Genomic DNA, 24,479 nt, shown 5'->3' on the forward strand with positions numbered 1-24,479 from the left:
TGATCTCAGCTTCTGAAATAAACTGTTCTATCTCTCACTTTAGTACAAGTAAATTCACCGATTCCAAGGTCAAGTGAAAGACCTAGATGAAACATTGAGAGGTTTCTGGGGAAGATGTTTTTTTTAGAGCTAGTTTGAAGATTTATTCCAAACTTAATTTTATAGCTTTTGAACTGAAAATAAATATATCAAGGACAGTTGATTTTGGAACCAACACAGTCAATTCTGATCAATCTGCATTTCAAGGAAAGCCAAGTTCTTCACATATTAAGTCAATGCAATCTTAAAACACCAACATACATAATATCAGTTTCATATGCCAGTATTTCTCCTTCAGTAATAATGTACACCACCTCATGTGCTGTATCAAACCTCTCTATTGGTCACCTCTTCAACATATGACAATAAATTGCACTGCTTCTCAAATTACAAGATCTTTTGTAATTTAAAATTAATAATGTACAGTAAAAATATAGTAATGCTTGCACCCAAATGTTCTATTTATATCAATCAAATAGTTCCCCAGGGTTCACACTATAGCTTCTACTCTATAGCTCTCAGATCTTTTCTCCCTCCCCTATCTCACTCACTATGGCTACTCAGTTATGTCCATTGAAAGCACATCAGTTTCCTTACATTATACATGCAATGACCAGCTCTTTCAACCTTTACTCTGGTTTTAAATTGTCACATTGATTGTTTGGTTTCCAAAACCAGATGAGCCAGGATTTCCTCTGACCAAGATTCAGAAGACCAAATCATTCTTTCAATGTTTTCCAAAACCTCTACTGGTATTCATTTATTTTTGTCATGTGTACTGTGATACAGTGAAAAGTTTTTAATTGTGTGCTATCCAGACAGATCACACCAACATTAGCACAACTCTATTCCATGGTCATAGACTCTGTTGCCATTCGCTACCAGTTGTCCATGGCTTAACCAGTCCCATGAGGAGCTTCAGGGAACCTCATTCTCTACTTTCACCAACTTCAGTATCATTATTGACTTCACCCTGCTTTAGTTTACTTGCTGCAGAAGCCCTGTCCCCCACCAGTTTCTTCTAGACTTACTATTTCAAGATGCACCTGGCCAATCTCCTTCATTCTGTTCTGTTAAGGCCCATCAAAATCTCCTATTTTTTTACAAACTTCCTTTTGTCCACCACTGGTCTGCTTACAGTCCAGTGTAAGGTTGTAGTGAAGCAAAGCCTTCATGTTAATATTCTCATCTTTGTACTCAGTCTTTTCTATGAGTTCACCTCCCAGTATTTCTGAAATTGTCTTTAGTAAATCTTCAAGAGACTAGTACCAACCTAATTCCACCTATTCAACACTCTTGGCTTTAATCACTCCTAAATAAAATTGATGTCTACATCAACCGCTACCTTAAGGTTTGGAATTCACTCTCTAAACTAGCACTGGCAATCACTGATCAATGTTCAATTCCCACCACTGTCTGCAGGGAGTTTGTAAGTTCTCCCTGTGACTGTGTGGCTTTCCTCTGGATCTCCTGTTTCCTCCCACATATCGAAGATGTAGGGTTAGGGTTACAGTTAGGGTTATTCTATACATTTGCTGAGTATACCCGCAGGAAAATGAATCTCAGGGTTGTATGTGGTGACATATATGTACTCTGATGATGAACTTTACTTTGAATTTTGAAGGGTTAGTGAGTTGTGAGCATGCTGTGTTAGCATGGTGACGCTTACAGGATGCCCCTAGCTCAATTCTCAGACTGGTCATTGATACAAAACGATGCATTTCACTGTATGTTTCAATGTACATGTGACAAATAAAGCTTATGTTTATCTTTTAAACAGCTCTTCCTTCCTACCTGTCTTTCCTTCTTCAAGATCTTCCAGAAAATTTCTGTTACATGGCACAATGTTCTTATTAGCCATGCTGTGAAATTTGGTTAATAAAAACCTGATTGTTAATTGCTTACTAAGATCGATTTCAATACCATTGAAAATAGGTATATTGTGCTTGAGACTCACAAATATCTGAAGGCCAATAGGAATGTTCAGTGACCTCAATGGCACTGTGATGTCAATACTCCCCACCCATTCCTTCACTCCTCCCATTCCACTCTCCAAGCAACGTTCTCTGTACTCCAGTGTCTGTAATGGGAGATCCCTGAGAAAGGTCCGTGTGAACTAATGGCCTACCCTAATGTGCACACAGTCTGATGGAAGTGTACATAATTACAGAGGTGTAGATTTCTTTCTCTGACTTGGCTATGTAGGAGCAGTGGGCAGAGGTTTAATGTGAGGAGTAAGACATTTAGAGAGGATCTGAGGAAGTTTTTATCATCTGGAGGTTGTTTACAGGCTGAAATACATTGGCTGACTTTGGCGGAGGCAGGCACTCTCACAACATTTCAACATTTAAGAAGCATCTAAATAAGTATTTGGCATGCCGAGGCTATAGACCAAGTGGTGGTAAATGAGATGAGTAGAGATAGACACATGACTGTAAGATTGGACAAGATAGGCTGAGGGACCTGGCTCTGTCCTGTGTAATTCTATGCAGTGGCCCAATGGCATTGTAGAGTTGTATTGTATGACCAAACTAACCCTCCCCTCTACACTTCCTTAATAGTACAACCTTAATGTTTTTTTTCTGTGTGTTACAAATTCCCAACCATTATCTTTGGCCAGCTTTTGGTCATATGCCTTAATAGTTCTGTATTCAATTTATTGAAGTTTGGTTTGAATTTTACACTTCAAAGCAGACCTTTGCAAACATGATATAGAAAGTATCTGTCATTATTTTCTTCCCATCCACAAGTCAACTGTACAGGCCTGAGGAAGGAAGTGTAGCTTCTGCCTTCTGCCTCCAGTGTCTCCGTTGCACACTGATGCAGTCTCCTCTGCAGCTGCAGCTGGAAGCTGAAGTTTCATATTTCAGCCTTAATTGTTTTGGAGGTGAAAAGCAAAAGTAACCAAACACTTCAGTGGTAAATGATAAGGTTCACATTCACCAGTTGATAACCACCAGGCAACGTAAAACCTTCTCACCAACACCTCAATACTAGGATTGAAACTCGTAGCATTAAAGAGTCTTCACAAATTCATAAGCAAACTACTTAATACCGAGTTTCTTCTTTCTTCAAAGTAGTTAACAGTTTATTTAAACTAGCTGAGAAGGAAATGTTCATTTACTGAGCATACTTGCAAGAGCGGATGGTATCGTCTTGGTTAGAGTTATATATGCTGTTACAGCAGCAGCAACACAAGCTCACTCCCACCATCAGTTGTTAGGAGTTCGTATGTGTTTCCCATGACCGCGTGAACTTCCTCTGCGTGCTCCGGTTCCTCCCCATATTCCAAAGACACATGGGTTAGTCGGTGAATTGGTCATGAAGCTGTGATTGGGCAGCATGGGCTCATTGGGCTGGAAGGGCCAGTTACCATGCTGTATCTCCAAATAACAACTGATGGTGATTGGTCACTTGTAACCTATAGGGTGCAAGCCAACTGATCGACTATTCTACAGTTCGCATTCTTTAAAAACATCTTCATAAGCTCTGCAAACTGCTGTGGTGAAGGAGGCTTTTGATTAGTTCTGGTGGTGTGCAGCTGGATGATGATTGATTGATTGATTTGTGGCTATGCTGCCAATGTAAATGCCAGTTTAAATCCTTCACTGTGTTTGGTAATTGTTAACAGGATGTTCAGTGACAGCATTCATCCAAGTGTTTGTGTACAGCCCTGCAGGTGAGAAGAATTAATTGACTACAGTTAAATTAAGTAGATATTACAGGAAATTGACTTTGAGATACCCATGCTTTTTTCACACTAGAGCTGATGACAGATGTATGGTTTGTACATATTTTAGCAATTATCCCGTTTTTGGAGCGAAAGAAGATGACAGGTGACAAGATGATAAGTGACATAGAATGGATAGCAAGATACTTCTTTCCAGGCTCATAATTTTAAGGTGACTGGAGTAAAGTATAAGGGGGATGTGAGAGGTGAGTTTTTAACACAGAGAGTGTTGGGTGCATGGTAGAGGCAGATACATTAAGGGTATTTAAGAAACTCTTAAGTACATGGACAATAGAAAAACAGAGAGGTATATAGGAGGGAATGGTGAGATTGATCGTAGAGTAGATTAAAAGGCCAGCACACCACTGTGGGCAAAATAGTCTATACAGAGCTGTAATGTTCCATGTTCTACATTCACAGGTTATTTATATTCCAACTTGGAATATTTATATTCCTGCTAACACAATAATGTTTTTATAATTAAATTGTTTTTGAGTTAATTATTCTACAATTAGTTATTTTCACCTTCAATGTATATGGGAAAAGATATTATTAATATATGTTGCACAGATAAAAATTCTAACCAAATGTAGAGTGTCAGCTAATTTTCAATACCTTATTTACAAATTCCATGTCATATAAAGATAATAGTCGGCCAAGGTTTGAAGGTTGGATCTCCTCTACACTGTAGTATTGCCGCATATGATACAGGTAGTCTATAAGGATTTCCCTTGCACAAATAATAGGAAGTATGGCAACTTTAGTTTGCCTACAGGCTCCACGAATTTGCATGGGAATCTCAAAGCTGATATTAGCTAAATGGGGAAATGCCAATATTTCCCTGCAAATTATGTCCAATATATTTATAAGTATTAACGCAATTTGGTTTATTTAAACTCCTGTCAGGTTGTTTACCTCAACACAAAGATAACATCCTATAAAGTCTTGCCTTCTTTCTCACGTAATCTAACATTAACATTTACGTTATTAAATTTGACACTGACATGCCTTGAGTGCCAATGGGATATTAACAATAATTTTTTTCGTCTTTCAGTTTTGCTTTCTTTTCTATTAAGGTTGAACTTACGCTCACAGTTCGAGTATTTTCACTTCTACCATCTCACCAGCTTGTGCCTTTCAACTTTCAATTATTTCCCTTCATTTAAACTAGACGTTCAGCTACCAATGTCCCTTACTCTCTTAGATTATTCTGTTGAACTGTCTTTTAAAAAGTCCTATTCCCTGAACAATGTTCAATGCAAAATTTTATTTTTGAAAAGATTATTTATACATTCTCAGTGCTTTTCATTATTGCCTCTTCCTTCCACAGTGCTCTCGTAAATATGTGTATGATTCTCTGTACCCTACTCCTTTCCTTTCTGTCACGGTCAATTGGTTGATTACATCTGTCACAAACCATAGTATGAAATCTATTAAAGCTAATGGAATGGATTCAACATAATGGAAGCAAATGGTCTGTCATCAAACACAAAATGCAATATGTTTACACTTCGATGTTTTGCAATCCCATTCCCAAGAGATTTTCCAAGTACGAGTTCCAATAAGAATCAGTTTAAATGCTGGCAAGGTGAAGCCACCCGTAATGATTGAAATTTTAATTAAAAAGGGATTTTGCAAAAAGTAAATCAATGTCAGTTCTTGCTATCCAAATAACATTATAGCCCAGGACTTACTGGACTGCTCTGATGCCAAATTGGATGGCAAACCAGTCTGATGGCCAAATATTCTGCAATACTAACTATTCTATTCTGATTGTAATAAAATATGAAAAATTGCAGTATTTTTGATGCCTTCTGTAGGGATAAAAGAAAATAGACCACTTCCTTTCCCCATAGAATCTGAGTTCCAGAGCCTCTGGCTTCTGCTGCTCTGCGGAGAATGTCCATTGGTAAGACCATTCTTTTTGAGTCCACAGGGGTCTAAGCAAAGATCTAGGTTAGTTAGCATTTTGATTAGGTATAAAAAAGCTATCCATAAGTAAATATGTGATGAAAAAAATCAGGATTAAATTCAAAAAGTCAAATTCTATCTGCTACAAAGTAACTTCAATCTTTGCTGCATGTAATTTTAGTTTGCAGTACCAGCACATTGTTACTTAAGAGTTGGAACCTCCCAAAGGACTATCATTTAAATGATCCAAATACTATATTTGGAGCTGTGTGAATAGTTGCAAAAAAATCAAGTGTTCCAATGTAAGTTCTTTTTTTCTTAAGTGAGGTCAGCCCAATTCATATACCATCGGGGTCTCAAAGGGAAACCTTCAAGAAAATTCAGAACCATATGATCTAAATGGTCCCAAAATGTTACAATATATATTGAACACATTTTATGGTTTCCATTGTAATTCTAAAGCTGTAACATTCACAGCAATTTTTCAGTCAAAGGCTTCAAACAACAAGACAAAGGAAATATAGTAGATTACAACCAATACATGCTGCCCTAAACGCCAGTGACATAACAGGCAGTAACTCAGAACCAACACATCCACTATCTCAGCAATCATTTCCTTTAAGACCCCGGGATGTACCCATCAGGTCCATGGAACTTGCCACCTTTCCTCTGCATTACTTTGCCATATTTTTTGGTGATAAGAGATTGATCTAGGTTCCTCCCTTTCTGTAAACTTTTGAATATCTTCAATAAAATCATGTTTTTAGTAATATAGGCAAATTGGTAAGTTACTTGTGGTTAAACTGGAAAGAAAGCAGAAAAGACTTGCGAGAATGTTGTCAGGACTACAGGACCGGAGTTAAAGGGAGGAGTTGGCCAGGCTAAGTCTTTAATCCTTGGAAGGTAGGAGAATGAGGGGCGTTTTAAATAGGACCATAAGACATAGCAGCAGGACAAGACTATTTGGCCCATCAAGTCTGCTCTGCCATTTAATCAAGGCTCATCCTTTTTTTTCCCTCTCCTCAAGCCCACTCCCCAGCTTTCTCCCCATAACTTTTGATGTCATGTCTAATCAAGAACCTATCAATCTCTGCCTTAAATATATCCAATCAACCTGCCTCCACAGCTGCCTGTGGTAATAAATTCCACAAATTCTCCACCCTCTGACGAAAGAAATTTCTTCGCATCTCTGTTTTAAAGGGATGCCCTTCTATCCTGAGGCTGTGCCCTCTTGTCCTAGACTCCCCCAACAGGGGAAACATCCTTTCCACATCTACTCTGTCTAGGTCTTTCAACATTTGGAAGGTTTCAATGATACACCCCCCCCCCCCCCCCACCGACCTCATCCTTCTAAATTCCAGCGAATACAGACCCAGAGCTATCAAATGTTCTTCAAATGATGACACTTTCATTCCTGGAATCATCCTTGCAAAACTTATCTGAACCCTCTCCAATGCCACCACACCTTTTCTGATGAGGAGCCCAAAGCTGTTCACGATACTCAAGGTGAGGCCTCACCAGTGCCATATAAAGCCTCAGCATCACATCCCTGCTCTTGTATTCCAGATCTCTTGAAATGAATGCTAACATTGCACTTGCCTTCCTCACCACTGACTCAACCTTCAAGTTAACATTCAGGGAGTTCTGCACAAGGACTCCCAAGTCCCTCTGCATCTCAGATTTTTGGATTTTCTCCCCATATGGTAGTCTACTCATTTATTTCTTCTACCAAAGGGCATGGCCGTGCATTTTCCAACTTTGGATTTCATTTACCCATTCTCCTAATCATCTAAGTGCTTCTGCAGACCATCTGTTTCCTCAACACTACCTGCCCCTCCACCAATCTTCATTTCATCTGCAAGCTTGGCAACAAAGCCATCTATTCCATCATCCAAATCATTGATATACAACATAAAAAGAAGTGGTCCCAACACCGACCACTTGGAACACCATTAGTCCCTGGCAGTCAACCAGAAAAGGATCCTTTTATTTCCACTCACTGTCTCTTACTAATCAGCCAATGCTCTAACCATGCCAATAACTTTCCTGTAATGCCATGGGCTCTTAAATTGGTAAGCAGCCTCGTATGTGGCACCTTGTCAAAGGCCTTCTAAAAGTCCAAATGTACAACATCCACTGCATCCCCTTTATCTACCCCACTTGTAATTGCCTCAAAGAATTCTAACGTGTTCATTAGGCAAGATTTTCCCTTAAGGAAACCATGCTGACTTTGTCCAATCTTCTCCTGTGTCACCAAGAACTCCATTGCCTCATCCTTAACAATTGACTCCAATATCTTCCCAACCACGGAGGTCAGGCTAACTGGTTTATAACTTCCTTTCTGCTGCCTTCCTCCATTCTTCAAGAGTGGAATCACATTTGCAATTTTCCAGTCCTCTGGGACCATGCCAGAGTCCAATGATTTTTAAAAGATCATTACCAATGCCTCCACAGTCTCTGCCGCCAGTGCTTTCAGAACCCTAGAGTGCACCTGGCCCAGGTGACTTGTGTACCCTTTGGTCTTTCAGCTTTTTGAGCACCTTCTCCGTTGTAATAGTAACTGCACTCACTTCTCATCCCTCACACCCTTCAACATCTACCACACCACTAGTGTCTTCCACAGTGAAGACTGATGCATTATACTCATTTAGTTCATCTGCCATCCCCTTGTCCTTGTTATTATTTCTCGGCCTCATTTTCTAACAGTCCTATATCCATTCTCATCTCTCTTTTGTTTTTTTTTACATACCTGAAAAAGCTTTAACTATCCATTTTAATATTGTTTGCTAGCTTGCATTCATATTTCATCTTTTCCCTCCAAATGACACTTTCAGTTGTTCTCTGTAGGATTTTAAAAACTTCCTGATTCTCTATCTTCCCACTAATTTTTGGTTTGTTGTATGCCCTCTCTTTTGCTTTTACATTCGCTTTGACTTCCCTCATCAGCCAATGTTGTACTATTTTGCTATTTAAGTATTTCTTTGTTTTTGGAATACATCTATCCTGCACCTTCCTCATTTTCCCCAGAAACTCATACCGCTGCTGTTCTGCTGTCATCCCTGCCAGCATCTTCTTTCAAGTTTCTTTGGCCAAATCTTCTGTCATATCACTGTAATTTCCTTTACTCCACTGAAATATTGTTATGTCAGCCCTTACTTTCTCCCCATCAAATTTTAAGTTTAACTCAATCATATTGTGATCACTGCCTCCTCAGAGTTCTTTTACCTTAAGCTCCTTAATCACCTCCGGTTCATTACATGTCACCCAATCCAGTATAGCTGATCCCCTACTAGGCTCAACAAAAAACTGCTCTAAAAAGCCATCACACAAACATTCACCAAACTCACTCTCTTGAGAACCATTACCAACCTAATTTTTCCAATCAACCTGCATGTTGAAATCTCCCATGACTATCATAACATTGCCCTTTTTGGCTCATCTTTTCTATTTCCTGTTGTAATTTGTGGTCCACATCCCAGCTACTGTTGAAAGACCTGTATATAAGTGCCACCAGGGTCCTTTTACCCTTTCAGTTTCTTAAGTCAACTCACAAGGATTCAACATCATCTGATCCTAAATCACATCTTTCTATTGATTTGATGGCACTCCTTACCAGCAGACACACACCAACCCCTCTGCCTACCTTCCTATCCCTCTGTTACTATGTGTAACCTTGGACATTCAGCTCCCAACTGCAACCATCCTTCAGCCACCATTCAGTGATAGTGCCACAAGATCATCCACCATATTTCTTATACTCTGTGCATTGAGATATAACACTTTGAGTACCGTATTTGCTACCCTTTTTGATGTTTAAAGAAATGCTTAAAACTATAAGCAGCATAGGTATGATGGATGGTAACAGTCTTTTCCCCAGGGTGGGGAGGCTAAAAATTAAGGGTTATAAATTTAGGCTGAGAAGATAAGAGATTTAAAAGGCATCTGAGGGGCAACATCTTCACACAGAGGGTGGTTAGTATGTGAGACAAATTGCCAGAGGAAGTGGTTGAGAATACAGTAAAGAAGCACTTGAATAGGTACATATATGGCAGAGCTTGGAGGGGTATGGATCAAACTTTGGAAATTGAGGTGAGTTGTGGATTTGTTTGGCTAAAGACCTTGTATCCCTGCTGTATTGCTCTATGAATATAATAGAAATTATTATTGGAAGAATGAACAATGCCAGTGTTGTTTAACTCTCTCAGACTCTTATAATAGGCATGTGATGATTCAATCACGTCATGCTCTGACTCTTATATACAGGGTGGTCTTTCCACAAATTGCAAAAGCAGAAAGAATACTCAAGAGGGACTGGGTATAATTAGTGGTTAATTCAGCTTTAGTGGAGGAGCTTAATTCAGTTAAAGAGCCAGTTATTTGTGAAGAATTATAAAAGCAGCCTGGTTATTGAGTCTGCAGATCTGTAAACAAAGAATGAAGAGAACTGAAGAAACAATGGCCAAAATCTAGCACTCATTTGGTTACCCCTGAGAGGGAGGGCATGGAATAGGCATACATCTTCTTTCATAACAAAGCCTAGGAAATTGTTAATGTAAAGATGATTTTAACAAAGGATACTGATTGAATATGAATTGCAGATGTGTGAACTTAGCTTCAGAAATTGAAGAAATATTTATAAGCTTTGTTGTTGAGAAATATCAACAATAATTCTCAATGCAAAAAGCAGCCTGCCTTTGTAATAAGTGATCATACCAAGCAAATTAACTAAGAAAGGAAGACTTGCTTTCATAAAGTGCCTTTTCTGCCCCCAAAGCACTTTACAGGCAATGAAGTACCTTTTGTAATGTCAACACAATTACAATATAGTAAGTGTCCCTGCACAGCAAGATTCCACATACAGCAATATGTTAATGACCAGATAATCTATTTTGAGATTCATCAGAATGCCATAGTTAATTCCCCCACTGTTCTTCAAATAACAACCAAGGCTTTTAAATTTTGCAGAGTGGCATTCAATTTTTCAAGTTAAAATCTCATACAGAAAGTTACATATTCTGACACTGCAGCCTTCCCACAATAAAGCACTGAAGCACCTGCCTTGAAAAATTGATGCCATTGGAAAACAGAGATTATTTTACCTATAGTAACTTATTGATAGGTTTGGAACAGAAAACTTATTGGAAAGGTTCTGGCATCGGTTGTGCAATGGGATGCAGCTAACAGGTCATCCAAAAAAAAAGTTGGAGACTGAAATGATAAATGGGTGCCTGTATAGAGAGATGTAGTGGTTTGCAAAGTCCTAAAAGTACTGAATTCTCAGTGTTCCCAATGTTATTAATAATATCAAGAACAATGGCAGCCTTATTAAATCAGCAGTAAAGGTGAAATTTAGTATGTAACAAACTATTATGTGTTGCAATATTCAAAATGATTGTTTTCACTTGTACAAGTAAACTGCAAATATTACACAATCTTGATATACTCAGCACATCTCAATGTACTTGAGTCTGAAATATATTGCCAATGTATACAAGTTTGAAATAGGAGTGGTCCAGATCCCCACAATAAAACATTGTGATTACTATGTCAAATAGCTATTGCCATGGATTAGGAGAACTTTTAAATATAATTCAAATTACAGATACTCCACTTTTTTTTCTGAAATGAAACCCCTCCACTGCATCCCAGACAAGATTGTCTATTCAAAGTTCAAGGTTCAAAGTACACTTATTATCAAAGACTGTACAAATGATACAACCTTAAGATTTGTTTGACACATGCAGCCACAAAGCAATAAAAAAATAAAAACTAATACCCAATGCACACAGTAAGGAGAAAAAACACCAATCATGCAAACAATAGAAGCAAGCAACAATATTTCAAACCAAAATGAGTCCTTAAATCTGAACCCCAGTGCAGCCCATAATAGGCCCAAGCCTTGGTATCAGTTCATCATAGTAGCGGGCATGGTACACAACAGCCGGGGGGCTTTTTTTTCAGCTTTAGCAAATTGTCTACCATGTTTTCCACAAATTACAACAGTTACAGTATTTGCTGCTAAATAATTGTAGTTTTTTTTCTTGTATGCTTTCCATAAATTTCATGGCTGCATTTATCTCTCTGTGGGCCAATTTATCAGGGAGTTATCTGTGACCATGTTAAAAAATATCAGAGCAAAATATATGATTGATAGTGCCACCGACCTATCGAGGCCAGTAAAGGAGTTGTGATAAATATGATGGGATTATGGTGGCAGTATGTGAAATGCCTGATTACTTGACCAACACCTGGTTATATCAATGTATATATAAACTCATACATTTTGCAGTAGTGCTAAATTGTGTTGGCATCACATACTGTGAGCAATATAGGAAGAAAGCATAGATGATTTAATGGCAGCAAGGTTATTGGAATCAGTATGTGCTCAACATAATCTACACCACACATCTTTGATTTGTGGCTGGCATTTTGTTTAACAACACTGTCACGTTTTAAATGGAATGCCCACTGCTTTACCCTCCAAAAATATTTCTTTCGCAGTCTGTTTTTTAATTATTATGTAGTTACGCTCAGAGTGCAATTTATGTTCACAATTATAGAAGTCAAAAAGAACAACCGCAGCAGTCTGATGCAGAGACTGAATAATAAAGTGAGAGAAAACTGGAGATAAATCGAGGAGAGTTTTCCTTGCAAGAGTTTTGCCTTTCCCATCTGGCAGTCTGACAGGGCAAATTGACAGTTTTTTATATTTTTCATGGAATGAAAATCAGTTAGGTTAAATTGGGGTCAGTCTATTATGCTAGAATATTGCCCAGTGGAGAGAAAATGTTTTCTCTCAAATAAATTTCCCATGATATACATTTTAGGTGAAATTCTAAACCATTTAATAATGCTTTAATAAGATAATGGCTCTCTCGCACTCTGCTTTCAGTGACAATATTGCACACTGAAGGAATAGAGGACAGAAATGAACAGAGTCAGTACTTTAGTCAGATACAGCCATGGAGTCAGATACCACTGCAGCATAAAACCAGAGCATTCAGTCCATGCCGAATTGTTAGTCTGCCTAGTCCCATTAATCCACACCTCGATCATAAGCTTCCCATTCATGTACTTATCCAAACTTCTCTTAAATATTGCAATCAAACCCACATGCACCAGTTCCACTGGCAGGTCGTTTCACACCCTCACTACCCTCTGAGTGAAGAAGTACTTCCTCAGGTTCCTCTTAAATGTTTCATCTTTCACCCTTAACCTATGACCTCTAGTTCTAATCTCACCAACCTCAGTAAAAATAAAGATTGCTTGCACCTACCCTATCTACACTCCTCATAATTTTGCATATCTCTATCAAATTCTCCCTCACTCTCCCTCCCATTTTCTTGTGCTTCAGGGAATAACAATCTAATTTATACAACTTTTTCCTGTAAATCATGATAAATCACGTCCTCAAGACCCAGCAACATCCTTGAAAATTTTCCTCTGCATTCTTTCAATCTTATTGACGTCTTTCCTTTAGGTAGGTGACCAGAACTTTAAACTATACTCCAAATATGACCTCACCAAAATCTTATACAACTTCAACTTAACATCGCAACTCCTCTACTCAATACTTTGATTTATGAAGGCTAATGTGCCAAAATCTCTTTTATTACCCTATACATCTGTGATGTTACTTTAAAGGAATTATGGACCTGTATTCCCAGATCCCTCAGTTCTATTGCACTCCCTGATGCCATACTCTTCACAGTATAAGTCCTAGCTGATGTTTCTCGCCAAGTACAATGCCTCACCTTTATCTGCAGAAATTCCATCTGCCATTTTTCAGCTAATTTTACCAGCTGGCCCAGATCTTGTTGCAAGCTTTGCTAGCCTTCCTCCTTGTTCACCCACAATCTTGGTGTCATCCACAAATTTGCTGACCCAGCTTCCTTTTGTACGTAACCATTTTTGTGGTAAAATGGTTATGTACAAAAGTGTTCAACCAATTATTCCCCACTGTGAAAATGTAGGATCTCAACAAAACCAACTAATCTCTGAGAAGGAAGAAAGGTATGCTTGAATTTCCTAAGTCAAGCCCCCAGTTCAGTCCCCATGATGTGCCAGGCAATTTTTACAGAATCTTCCCACAGCTGAAAGCCCTAAAAATATAAACCAGCAGATATTTGATATTTTCCATGAGATAGTGTCAAAAAAAATTTAATGCTGCATTTCAGCCAAATACAGAGAATAATCATTCAGAAAGATGGAGTTTGTGGTGACTTAACCATTCACCTCTTTTAAAGTTATTTTATCAATTGGGAGACTCAGAATCAAAATCAGGTTTAATATGTTATATAAAATATTTAAATTAAATAAGTAGTGTGAATAAAAAGTAGTGAGGTAGCGTCAATGGGTTCAATGTCCATTCAAAAGTCTGATAGCAGAAGGAAATCACTGACTGTGGGTCTTCAGACTCCTGTACCTCCTTCTTGATGGTAGCGATCAGAAGAGGGCATGTCCTTAATGATGGACGCCGCCTTTTTGAGGCATCGCTCTTTGAAGTTGTCCTAAATGTTGGGGAGACTTATGCCTGTGAGGGAACTGACTGAGTTCACAACTTTCTGCAGCTTATTTTGATCACATGCAGTGCCCCCTGCCCCCCTCCCTCCACCATACCAGACAGTGATGCAGCTGGTTAGAGTGCTCTCCACAGTACGTCTGAAGAAATTTGCCAGCCTAAAAGATTGACAATAGAATACTTTAGTTATTCTAGTCCTATCAGATATACATACTTAGTTGTTGGTCCTCAAAGAAAAAAATCACCTGCAGTTTCAGATTTAAATAAGTTCTTTTATGTAGTGATAATTCCTTCCTGTAGTTAATATAATTCTTGCTATCAGCAAATATTGTTTGATAAGGTGATTGTTTGATAAAGTCACTTTCAAAGTGCTGAACAGTCTTTATTTCTCTGCATATCCAAAGGAAACTGGCAAAGAAACAGAAGGAGACCCAGAGTGGAACCCAGCGGGAAATGGAGCCTGTGGTAACAGCGACAGACAAGGGGTGTAACAAGCATGAGAGAGATGAAACACGTAAGTGCTAACATGAAAACACCACAAGAATTCATTTTCATCCATCAATGGGAAAAGCTAAGAAGATTTTGAGGCGATATTGTATCTTCAACACAACCTAATTCTCATTTTGAAAAGTCACATGACATTAATTTCTGAACATTTTTGCTTTTGTCTGTACACTGAAACACCCAAGCGTTCTTGTTTAAAATATAGGAATCATATTAGCTTCCATAATTCTGCCCAAAGAGATTTAATAAAAACAGACTCACGTTCCAAAAAAATGTCGATCTATTTTTATGTTAATTTCAAGTCAACTACCATTGCAGGTGAGGCAAGCCATTCAACTCAAAGACAAGCAACTCATTGTGATTTGGGCAAATAAAAGATGCTTGTTTTATAATTTAATTGCAATTATTACCGTCACTTAAATTTCCTTGGACCTTGGTTGTTTCAGAAATCCCCTTCTTAGCCTGGCAGGTGAAAACAAACATAGACTGCTGCTTAAGTGATATTATGGTTCAGCTCTAGGCTTCTGACTGTTCTATTATTTTCTGTTAGCTCAAGATATTGATAAGTTTAAATAGGAATACAACATACACTACACCATGCTGCTGGTTACTTACTCACTTATCAATTAATTAATCTGCTTGTTTGTTAAGCCTAAATCACATGATAATATGTTTTTCAGTCATTTTTTGAAGAAGAATAATGGAGATCACATGAAAGTGCAAATGATGGATCAGATTGTGTTCAATTTGACTCATCCACTGTATTTTTCTTTTGGCTAAACTTGCCATTTGTATTAATCAAACACAAGGTCTGGTTGTCAAGCCTGTTCAGAATAGGCCTTGAATCAGCCTTGGATAATGTTCAAATTGATTTAAATGGTGAAGTACAATAAAAATTATATACAAATTATTAAACTTGCATTAAAATAGTTCAATATGTAGAGAATAATAATAAATATAAAGAGAATTAAAACTAAGATAATCACTAAAACTTTGACAAACTTCCATAGATGTGTGGTAGAGAGCATATTGACTGGCTTCATCACAGCCTGATATGGAAACACCAATGTCCTTGAATGTAAAATCTTATAAAATGTAGTGGATACTGCCCAGTCCATCACGAGTAAAGCCTTCCCCACCATTGAGCACATCTACACAAAGTGTTGTTGCAGGAAAGCAGCATCCATCATCAAGGACCCTCACCACCCAGGACATGCTCTCTTCTTGCAACTGCCTTCAGAAAAAAGACACAGGAGCCTCAGGACTCACAGCACCAGGTTCAGAAACAGTTATTACTCCTCAACCATCAGCTTCTTGAACCGGAGGGGTTAACTTCACTCAGCTTCGCTTGCCCCATTGTTGAAAATTTCCCACAACCTATGGACTCACTTTCAAGGACTCTTCATCTCATATCCTCGATATTTAGTGCTTATTTATTTATAATTATTATTTATTTCTGTTTGTATTTGCACAGTTTGTTGTCTTTTGCACACTGGTTGATTGCCCAAGTTGTTGCAGTCTTTCATTGATTCTGTTATGGTTATTATTCTATTATGAATTTATTGAGTATGCCCACAAGAAAATGAATCTCGGGGTTGAATATGGTGACATTTACAGTTGGCCCACCTTATCCGTGAGTTCCGCATGCACAAATTCAACCAACCGCGAATCGAGAAAACCCAGAAGTGCTCTTCCAGCACTTGTTGTTCGAGCATGTATAGATTTTTTTTCTTGTCATTATTCCCTAAACAATGCAGTATAGCAACTACTTACATGGCATTTACATTGTATTAGGTATTATAAGTAATCTAGAGATGATTTAAAGTATACGGGAGGATGTGCGTGGGTTATCGTGCATCGAGATCGAAAAAACCTTAAGTTCTCTTACTAAGTCAGAGCAGGTACATCCGGTATTATTTAGGGTCATTTAGTCAGACGTTTTTCTTAGTATATAGAATATATTTTACCTTTCTATGCATATAAAACACTTAAGAAACGTATGTATTTCAATAATTAAACCACTGCATTGCTTAGTAATAATTGTAGCTTTCATCGGGGCAGGGCCTTTCTCACTTTATCCTTTAAAATTGTTCCAGTCATTGACCGACTGTAGCCTAATGCTTTTCCAATGACTGATGGTGTTTCACTTCATTCCGATCACTTTTATTTCCACTTTATTTTCAATCGTGATTATTTTCGTGAACAGAAACACTGCAGATTCAGAGCTCCGCCGGGTCCTGAAGACCACTGCACTGAGACAGGATAAATAAGGTCCGGGGTTCTGCTGGGTCCTAAAGTCCACTGCACTGAGACAGGTCAAATAAGGGACTTGAGCATCCGTGTTTTTTGGTATCTGCGAGGGATCCCGGAACCAATCTCTCACGGATAAGGAGGGCCAACTGTATGTGCTTTAATAATAAATTTACTTTGAACTTTGAAAATCATCAAATGAATGGGATAAGACTGATTATGCCAGTCATCTCTTGGCTGAGATCTCTTACACCGTGCCCCTGGAATGGATCATTCATTATGTACCATGTCGTACCACAAAGGCAGTCATGGTCTTTCCATGACTATGAGGCTTCTTGGCAAATTTTTCTATTGAAGTAGTTTGCTATTGCCTTCTTCTGGGCTGTGTCTTTACAAGACAGGTGACCCAGCCATTATCAATACTGTTCAAAGATTTTCTGCCTGATGTTAGTGGTCACATAGCCAGGACTTGAGATATGCAGTGGCTGCTCATAGAACCATCCACCACTTGCTCCCATGGCTTCACCTGACCCTAATTGGGTGGGGGGCGGGCGGGTGGAGTCAAGCAGGTGCTACACCTTGCCCAAGGGTAACCTGCAGGCTAGAGGAGGGAAGGGCACCTTACACCGTCTTTGATAGAGGCATATCTCCCCCCCCCCCCACCCCCGCCACCCAACTTGGATAGAAAACGTAAAAAAACTGAGGTTTATATTTTGTTAGACAAGAATGATGAGGGATGTGTAATTGAGATTTCAGGATTGATTTAAGATACCAATCAGCATTGATCTAATCTTAGACAAAAGTAGTTTGACATCCAGAATGATTCATGTCTGTTCCTATATTGAACACGTTGACAGAGGCAGGTGAGGAGAGTGCTAGCAGTGGGTGGCTGCAATCTTTGAGATTGGCAAGCTTTTATTCCACAACTCTTCCTCCACTACATTGATGACTGCATTGGCACTGCTTCATGAACACAAGCTGAGCTTGTCAATTTTGCCTCTGACTTCCACTCTGCCATTAAATTCACTTGGTCCATTTCTGACACCTCCCTCCCCTTTTTTTGATCTCTCTGTCTCCATCTCTGGAGACAATCTTTTATAAACTGATGAATTTCCATGGTTATCTTGACTATACTCCTTCTATCCTATCTCCTGTAAAAATGCTGTTCCATTTTCTTGGTATCTTTGCCTCTGCTGCGTCTATTCCCAGGATGTGGTTATCCATTCAAGAACATCAAAGATATCCTCCTTATTTAAAGAACAGGGGCTCCCTCCCTCTACTATTGATACTTCCCTCACTCACATCTTCTCCAGCTCCCAAATATCCATGTTCACCCAATCTTCCCGCCACCATATTAGTGATAGACTCCTCCTGTCCTTACCTACCACCCCATCAGCCCCTGAATGAAACACATCATTCTCTGCTACTTCCACCATCTCCAAAGGGATCCTACAATTAAACATATCTTGACCTCCCCCTCTGCTTTCCACAGGGATTGCTCCCTCTGCAATTCCCTTGTCCATTTGTCCCTCTTGACTAATCTCCCTCCAGGCACTTATCCGTGCAAACAGTCCCAGTGCTACACCTGCCTCTGCACCACCTGCCTCACCTTCATTCAGGGCCCCAAACAGTCCTTCCAGGTGAGGCAACACATCACCTGTGAATCTGTTGGGATCATCTATTGTGTCCACTGCTACGTAGGTGAGATCCATTGTAAAATGGAGGCCACTTCTGCACCGTCTACCATAAGCAGGATATCTCAGTAGCCAAACACTTTAATTCCAATTCCCATTCAGACATGTCAATCCAGGGCCTGCTGTTGTGCCAAGATGAGATCACCCTCAGAGTGGAGGAGCAACACCCTATATTCCATCCGGGTACCTCCAACCAGATTCCTCCTCCTGGTGAACTATTTCACCCTCCCCTTCCCCACTCTGACCTTTCACTACTTCTCACTTGGCTAATATTTCACCCTGGGTCCCCTCCACCTTCCCCTTCCCTATGTTCCAATCACCTCTTCTATCAGATTCTTTCTCCTTCAGACCTTGACCATTCCCAACCACCCGGCTTCATCTATCATTTCAGCTGGTCTCCTTCCCCTCTCCCCACCTTTATACTTTGGCATCTTCCCCCTTCCTTCTCAGTCCTGAAGAAGGGTCTTGGCCTGAAATGTCGACTGTTTACTTTTTTCCATAGATGCTGCCTGAGGTGCTGGGTTCCTCCAGCATTTTGTGTGTGGATCTTTGAGATCTTGCATCTTGGGAAAATAGTGGTGCAGGAAAATGTTAACCGTTCCACGGTCGGTGTCTTTAATGATTAGTGTTTGGGTGTTGCTTGTTTCTTGCAAAATGGGCGTCCCTCAATTGATTCATGGGTATATAAGCAGAAAGCTAACTTGAAAGCTGCCTATGAACCTAAAATGAAGGCAGAGAAGTAACATAATCTATATTCCCACTGGTTCTGTCTGGGATCTAGATCTGGCTCTAGTTGTCTTTATGACAGGTAACACAGATTAACAATGCTGAAGCTCAGCTTCCATGCACATTCTTCTCTTACTTTTATGAAGAAGGACATTTTATTTTATTTTGGAAGACTTTCTTGGCTAGTTAGTTAGCTAACCCATCACCACACTGGGGCATTAACCACAAGCAACAGCTCGCTACAGTCCTCTGCCTTGGGCCCGTCTTTCAAGTTACCTGTGTTCTTGGTGTCAGCTTCAAGATTGCGTCGCCAGGTGTTGTTTGGGCAACCTCTCTTCCGGGACGATAGAAGGTTGATTGGCCCTGTGGCATCCATGGACTTGCAGCTTTCACCACACAACTTCCTGTGTCAGCTAGGTGAAGATCTTTCCTCTCCCAGGAATGAGGTCTTTGGAGCTTCTGTTGGTGTTTCTGTCACCCATGCCCAAACCTCCTTTCACAGCTGGGCTTGCGACCTTCCAAGGCTTTCATCCTGTACAGCTTTCTTGGTTCTTGACTCCACCATTGATTGGCCCTTCTTGTTGTCGTACCTGCTTTTGTCTGTGATATTTACCATTTTTACAAGTTTGTCAATAGCCATTCATTTGTCTTCTTTGGCTGCAAAGTACTCATACATTTTAGCCTTTAAATTAAACCATTCTTGGCCTATACTGTAACTCTGTATTTCTCAATACCAATGCCAAACATAAGCTTATCATTCTCAGTTTTTCAGTTATTTATTGACTTACTTAAGATACAAATACACCATGCTAAATTACAATCAAAACCTATTCAAATAAAAAAACATAGAAACATAGAAAACCTACAGCACAATACAGGCCCTTCAGCCCACAATGCTGTGCCGAGCACGCACGTACTTTAGAAATTACCTAGGGTAACCCATAGCCCTCTATTTTTCTAAGCTCTATGCACCTATCCAAAAGTCTCTTAAAAGACCCTATCGTATCCGCCTCCACCACCATTGCCAACAGCCCATTCCATGCATTTACCACTCTCTGTGTGAAAAAAAACTTACCCCTGACATCTCCTCTGTACCTTCTAACAAGCACCTTAAAACTCTACCCTCTCATGTTAGCCACTTCAGCCCAGGGAAAAAGTCTCTGACCATCCACATGATCAATGCCTCTCACCATCTTATAGACCTCTATCAGGCCACCTCTCATCCTATGCCACTCCAAAGAGAAAAAGCCAAGTTCAATCAACCTATTCTCATAAGGTATGCTCCCCAATCCAGGCAACATCCTTGTAAATCTCCTCTGCTCCCTTTCTATGGCTTCTACATCCTTCCTGTAGTGGGGCGACCAGAACTGAGCACAGTACTCCAAGTGGGGCTCTGACCAGGGTCCTATACAGCTGTAACTTTACCTCTCGGCTCTTAAACTCAGTTCCACAGTTGATGAAAACCAATGCACCGTATGCCTTTTTAACTATAGAGTCAACCTGCACAGCAGCTTTGAGGGTCCTATGGACTGGGACCCACAATCCCTCTGATCCTTCATCAGGATCGAATCTTGGCTAAAAACGGCAACTGTACACTTTTCCATAGATGCTGCCTGGCTTGCTGAGTTCCTACAGCATTCTGTGGATCATGAAATTAAAACTGTTATATATATAAAAAACCACAATTTCCAAACTTTAGACAGAGAGAATTTCTGATCCAGGTAAAAACTGTTACCATTTACAGGTAAATGCCTGCAGTTCTGCCCAGAATAGCAGCCATTTTTCAACAAAGGTACCACCAAGATTGGTGCTTCTGTGTAAAAACGGAAGTCCCAAACATCCTAGACAATTCCTTATAGAATCCAGCTGTGCCATGTGAAACAGTTGCTTTGGAACCTTTTCACGAATCATCACCAGGCAAATCCTCTTGCAGGATCCCTTGGTTCATTTATTTCTGTAGAGATGTATCTACAAGTAAGAAAGGTTAGGAAGTACTCCAGATGACATGTTAAAATCATTTGAACTTGCTTTCGTGGTTTTTTTTAGAACAGTTAAAATTTGTTTTAAGTGCTTTTAAGTTTTTTGGGGGGGTTTTATTTGATTTTTAAATCTTTAAATGTCAGGGCTATTTAGAAGCATTGAAAAAACTCAAAACCCTTGACAGACAATAAAGCTGAAGGTGAGACTTTGCAATCCATCAAAAGTTTCACTGTCTGTTTCAGGAGGGGAGTTTTCTTTGGCCACCTGCATGGCTAAATTATGTTGTGCAAGGCTCTGGTGATGTGAAATTCTTGCTGAAGGCAAGTTCATCCTGACAGATACAAATAAGGTAAATGCAGGGCAATGAAGTATCTTGCGGCAGGTGTAGATTATGAACCACCCTTTTTACAAGGTCTACACCATGCATCTGTTACCTTGCATCTATGCCTTGTAGGTAATGTGTCACTTCTTCTCTCAATTTCTTAAGGCAATAGCCTGTATTTTTACTTCTCTTTATTCCTAGTAAAATATGAAAAGAATGGCCTATTCCTCTAATATCATGATTTGAGATATCTCCACTAAAGCACTTGCAAATAGTTTTATAATATTTTGTGTTTAATTCATTGAAAAAATAAGTAGATAAAGGAATGGTAACTAAAAAAATCTCATTAATCTGGTTTTAACCCCCTCTGCATAGAAATTCTCAAACAAGTTGCTTTGTGGCAAGTTTCACGTTGAAATTAGGCTAAATATCAAATAGGTATATAAGTGTGGAAAAATTTAGTTTAGGAGGATAAGATAGTTGATTTAACAAATGCACGCAATAAAATGGAGTTAGAAGGAACACCCTTTTCAATCATGTTGCTCGACTGTGAAGACAGGAGTAAATAGGTACTACCCTAGAATATTGTCATAATATGTCTATCAGGTCATCTGCCCTTTGACACAGTCAGCAAATAGACCACGGTTCATGTGTCTCATCTTATTTTGATAAAGATTTTGTTTTTAGTCTAAAATTGAATAAGGTTTAAGTATCAATTGCATAAAGCTACTTCATTGCGCAGCTCTGTGTTTGATGATGCAACAGAAGTTGAATTCTGAAAAGACTGGAATATATGCGTAAATAATGGATGTTATTGGATGACAAGTTCACAATCGTAACAGGAGAATTCTTCTACAATGCAAGGCTGTGGAGGATTAAAATAGATGGCATAGGAATATATAACATTGGCGTTGATCATTCTCCATCTGATCTGCCACTTTTCGTGCTTGTGGGTCTCCTATCATCCTCTAGGCCTACACACTACAGTCATCCCGCAAACCAAAGTGGGGCGCAGGCTGTGAGCACCACTTCGCCAACAGGTCATGTGATTTCAGACAAAAACAGGAAATGGGAGCAGAACCAAGCAACAATAACCACAACAACAATGGAACAACAGCAGCAAAACAATAGTAAAGCAAGCCCTGTTTATACCACACACACACACACACACACACACACACACACACACACACACACACACACACACACACACACACACACACACACACACACACACACACACACACACACACACACACACACACACACACCCTCCAACCCCAGGGCCTGCTGCCTTCAGGGGACAGGACAAACACACCTAGGTCTCTTTGAACTTCAACACCACCTTGTCTTCCACTATTTAACAAATGTTCTGTTTTTTCTGGAATCCTCAACAAACTGGATGATTTGGACTTTTCCACATATTATTCCATCCTGTAGTGCGGTGCATGGCCAAGTGGTTAGGGAGTTCGACTAGCGACCTGAAGGTCGTGAGTTCAAGCCCAGCCGAGGCAGTGTATTGTCCTTGAGCAAGGCACTTAACCACACAATGCTCCAGTCTACCCAGATGAAAACTGGGTACTGGCAAAAAAATGCTGGGGGGGGTCAACTTCATGATAGACTGGCGACTTATCCGAGGTGGGGGGGGTGGGGAAGTCTCGTACTCTCAGTTGCTTCATGCCACAGAAACCAGCATAAGCACTGGCCTGATGAGCCACAAAGGCTTGGGACAGGACTTTGACTTTGTCTTGTAGTCTCATACACTCAATCAACTTGTCCATTTCCTTGAAGTCTCTATATCCTTCTCCATACTCATGATCTCATATGACTTGATCTCATGTGACATCAGCAAACCTGAAAATTTCAGCCTTGACATCCTTCCTCAAATGGGGCAACCAGAACTAAATCCAATACTGCAAATTATTTTTTTTAACTGCAAAATCTATTTCTGTTGCTTGGCCTCAGTGTCTCAACTAATGAGGGCATACAATATCTTTTCTTTACCACCTCATCAGCATGTGTGACCGTTTTCAAGGATCTGTGGGCCTAGATCCCAACATTCAATTAATATATATTTCATTATATTTCTAATTTTCTCAACCCTTGTTCTCTGATATATCCGTCAGATTTTGTCTCTCCATCCATGAAAACAGATGCAAAGTAATTGCTTAATTGCTCTGCTGTTTTCTTAATCCCCATTATGAATTCCTGTTTCTTTGTCTATCAGAGGCACACACTTGCCCTCACTGATCTTTCCTTTTTGTGTGCCTGCAAGAATTCTTACAGTTTGCTTTCATTTTTCTCCTAGGCTGTTCTAATGACCTGTTGACAGTTCCCTGCTGCCAAAGTCCTTTGGACTGTTCTTAAATGCCTCTGGTATTCATTTAAAACATTTCAAAAGGATTGAAATAATTAAAAATATTAAACAAAATATTAACTTTACAGAAGCATTTAAATGATGGGTTAATTAAATTATGTTAAGACTAAACAAAAGACAGCAGCTTTTCTATCAAGGTTGACAGCCTCATTCACAGCCTATTAGCTCACATCAGTTCTCCAGCTGCAGAGTCGGCGCTGGGTCCATTGATGGAGCAGGAGGTCAGATGCATGGACATCTGACCTCTACCTCTTTTCTGATGTGTATTTCAGTGAGCAGATGTGGATGTCAAGGCCAAGCAGACTTATGCTTAACATGGTGGTCTGCCCTGGGCAGAGTTTCATAGCATTTTCTCAAGGGGATAAATAGTAGAGTGCAGCCCGATATCTCTCTTTCTTCAGCCACTTGCCCTTGACTGGGAAATG

The 24,479-nt window shown here is 39.6% G+C and overlaps 1 protein-coding gene across 5 annotated transcripts in view; it reads left to right on the plus strand.

Annotated features, from left to right (window-relative positions):
* The window catches only part of ptprt (protein tyrosine phosphatase receptor type T), a 1,512,449-nt gene that overhangs the window by 1,330,041 nt on the left and 157,929 nt on the right, over positions 1-24,479 (plus strand). For all 5 annotated transcript variants that reach the window (XM_073061878.1, XM_073061879.1, XM_073061880.1 and 2 more), the window contains one exon: positions 14,606-14,715. In XM_073061878.1, coding sequence (XP_072917979.1) covers positions 14,606-14,715 — 110 coding nt within the window. The remainder of the gene's footprint in view (positions 1-14,605; positions 14,716-24,479) is intronic.

Source organism: Hemitrygon akajei, chromosome 11 (assembly GCF_048418815.1).
Source record: "Hemitrygon akajei chromosome 11, sHemAka1.3, whole genome shotgun sequence".
Taxonomy (NCBI): domain Eukaryota; kingdom Metazoa; phylum Chordata; class Chondrichthyes; order Myliobatiformes; family Dasyatidae; genus Hemitrygon; species Hemitrygon akajei.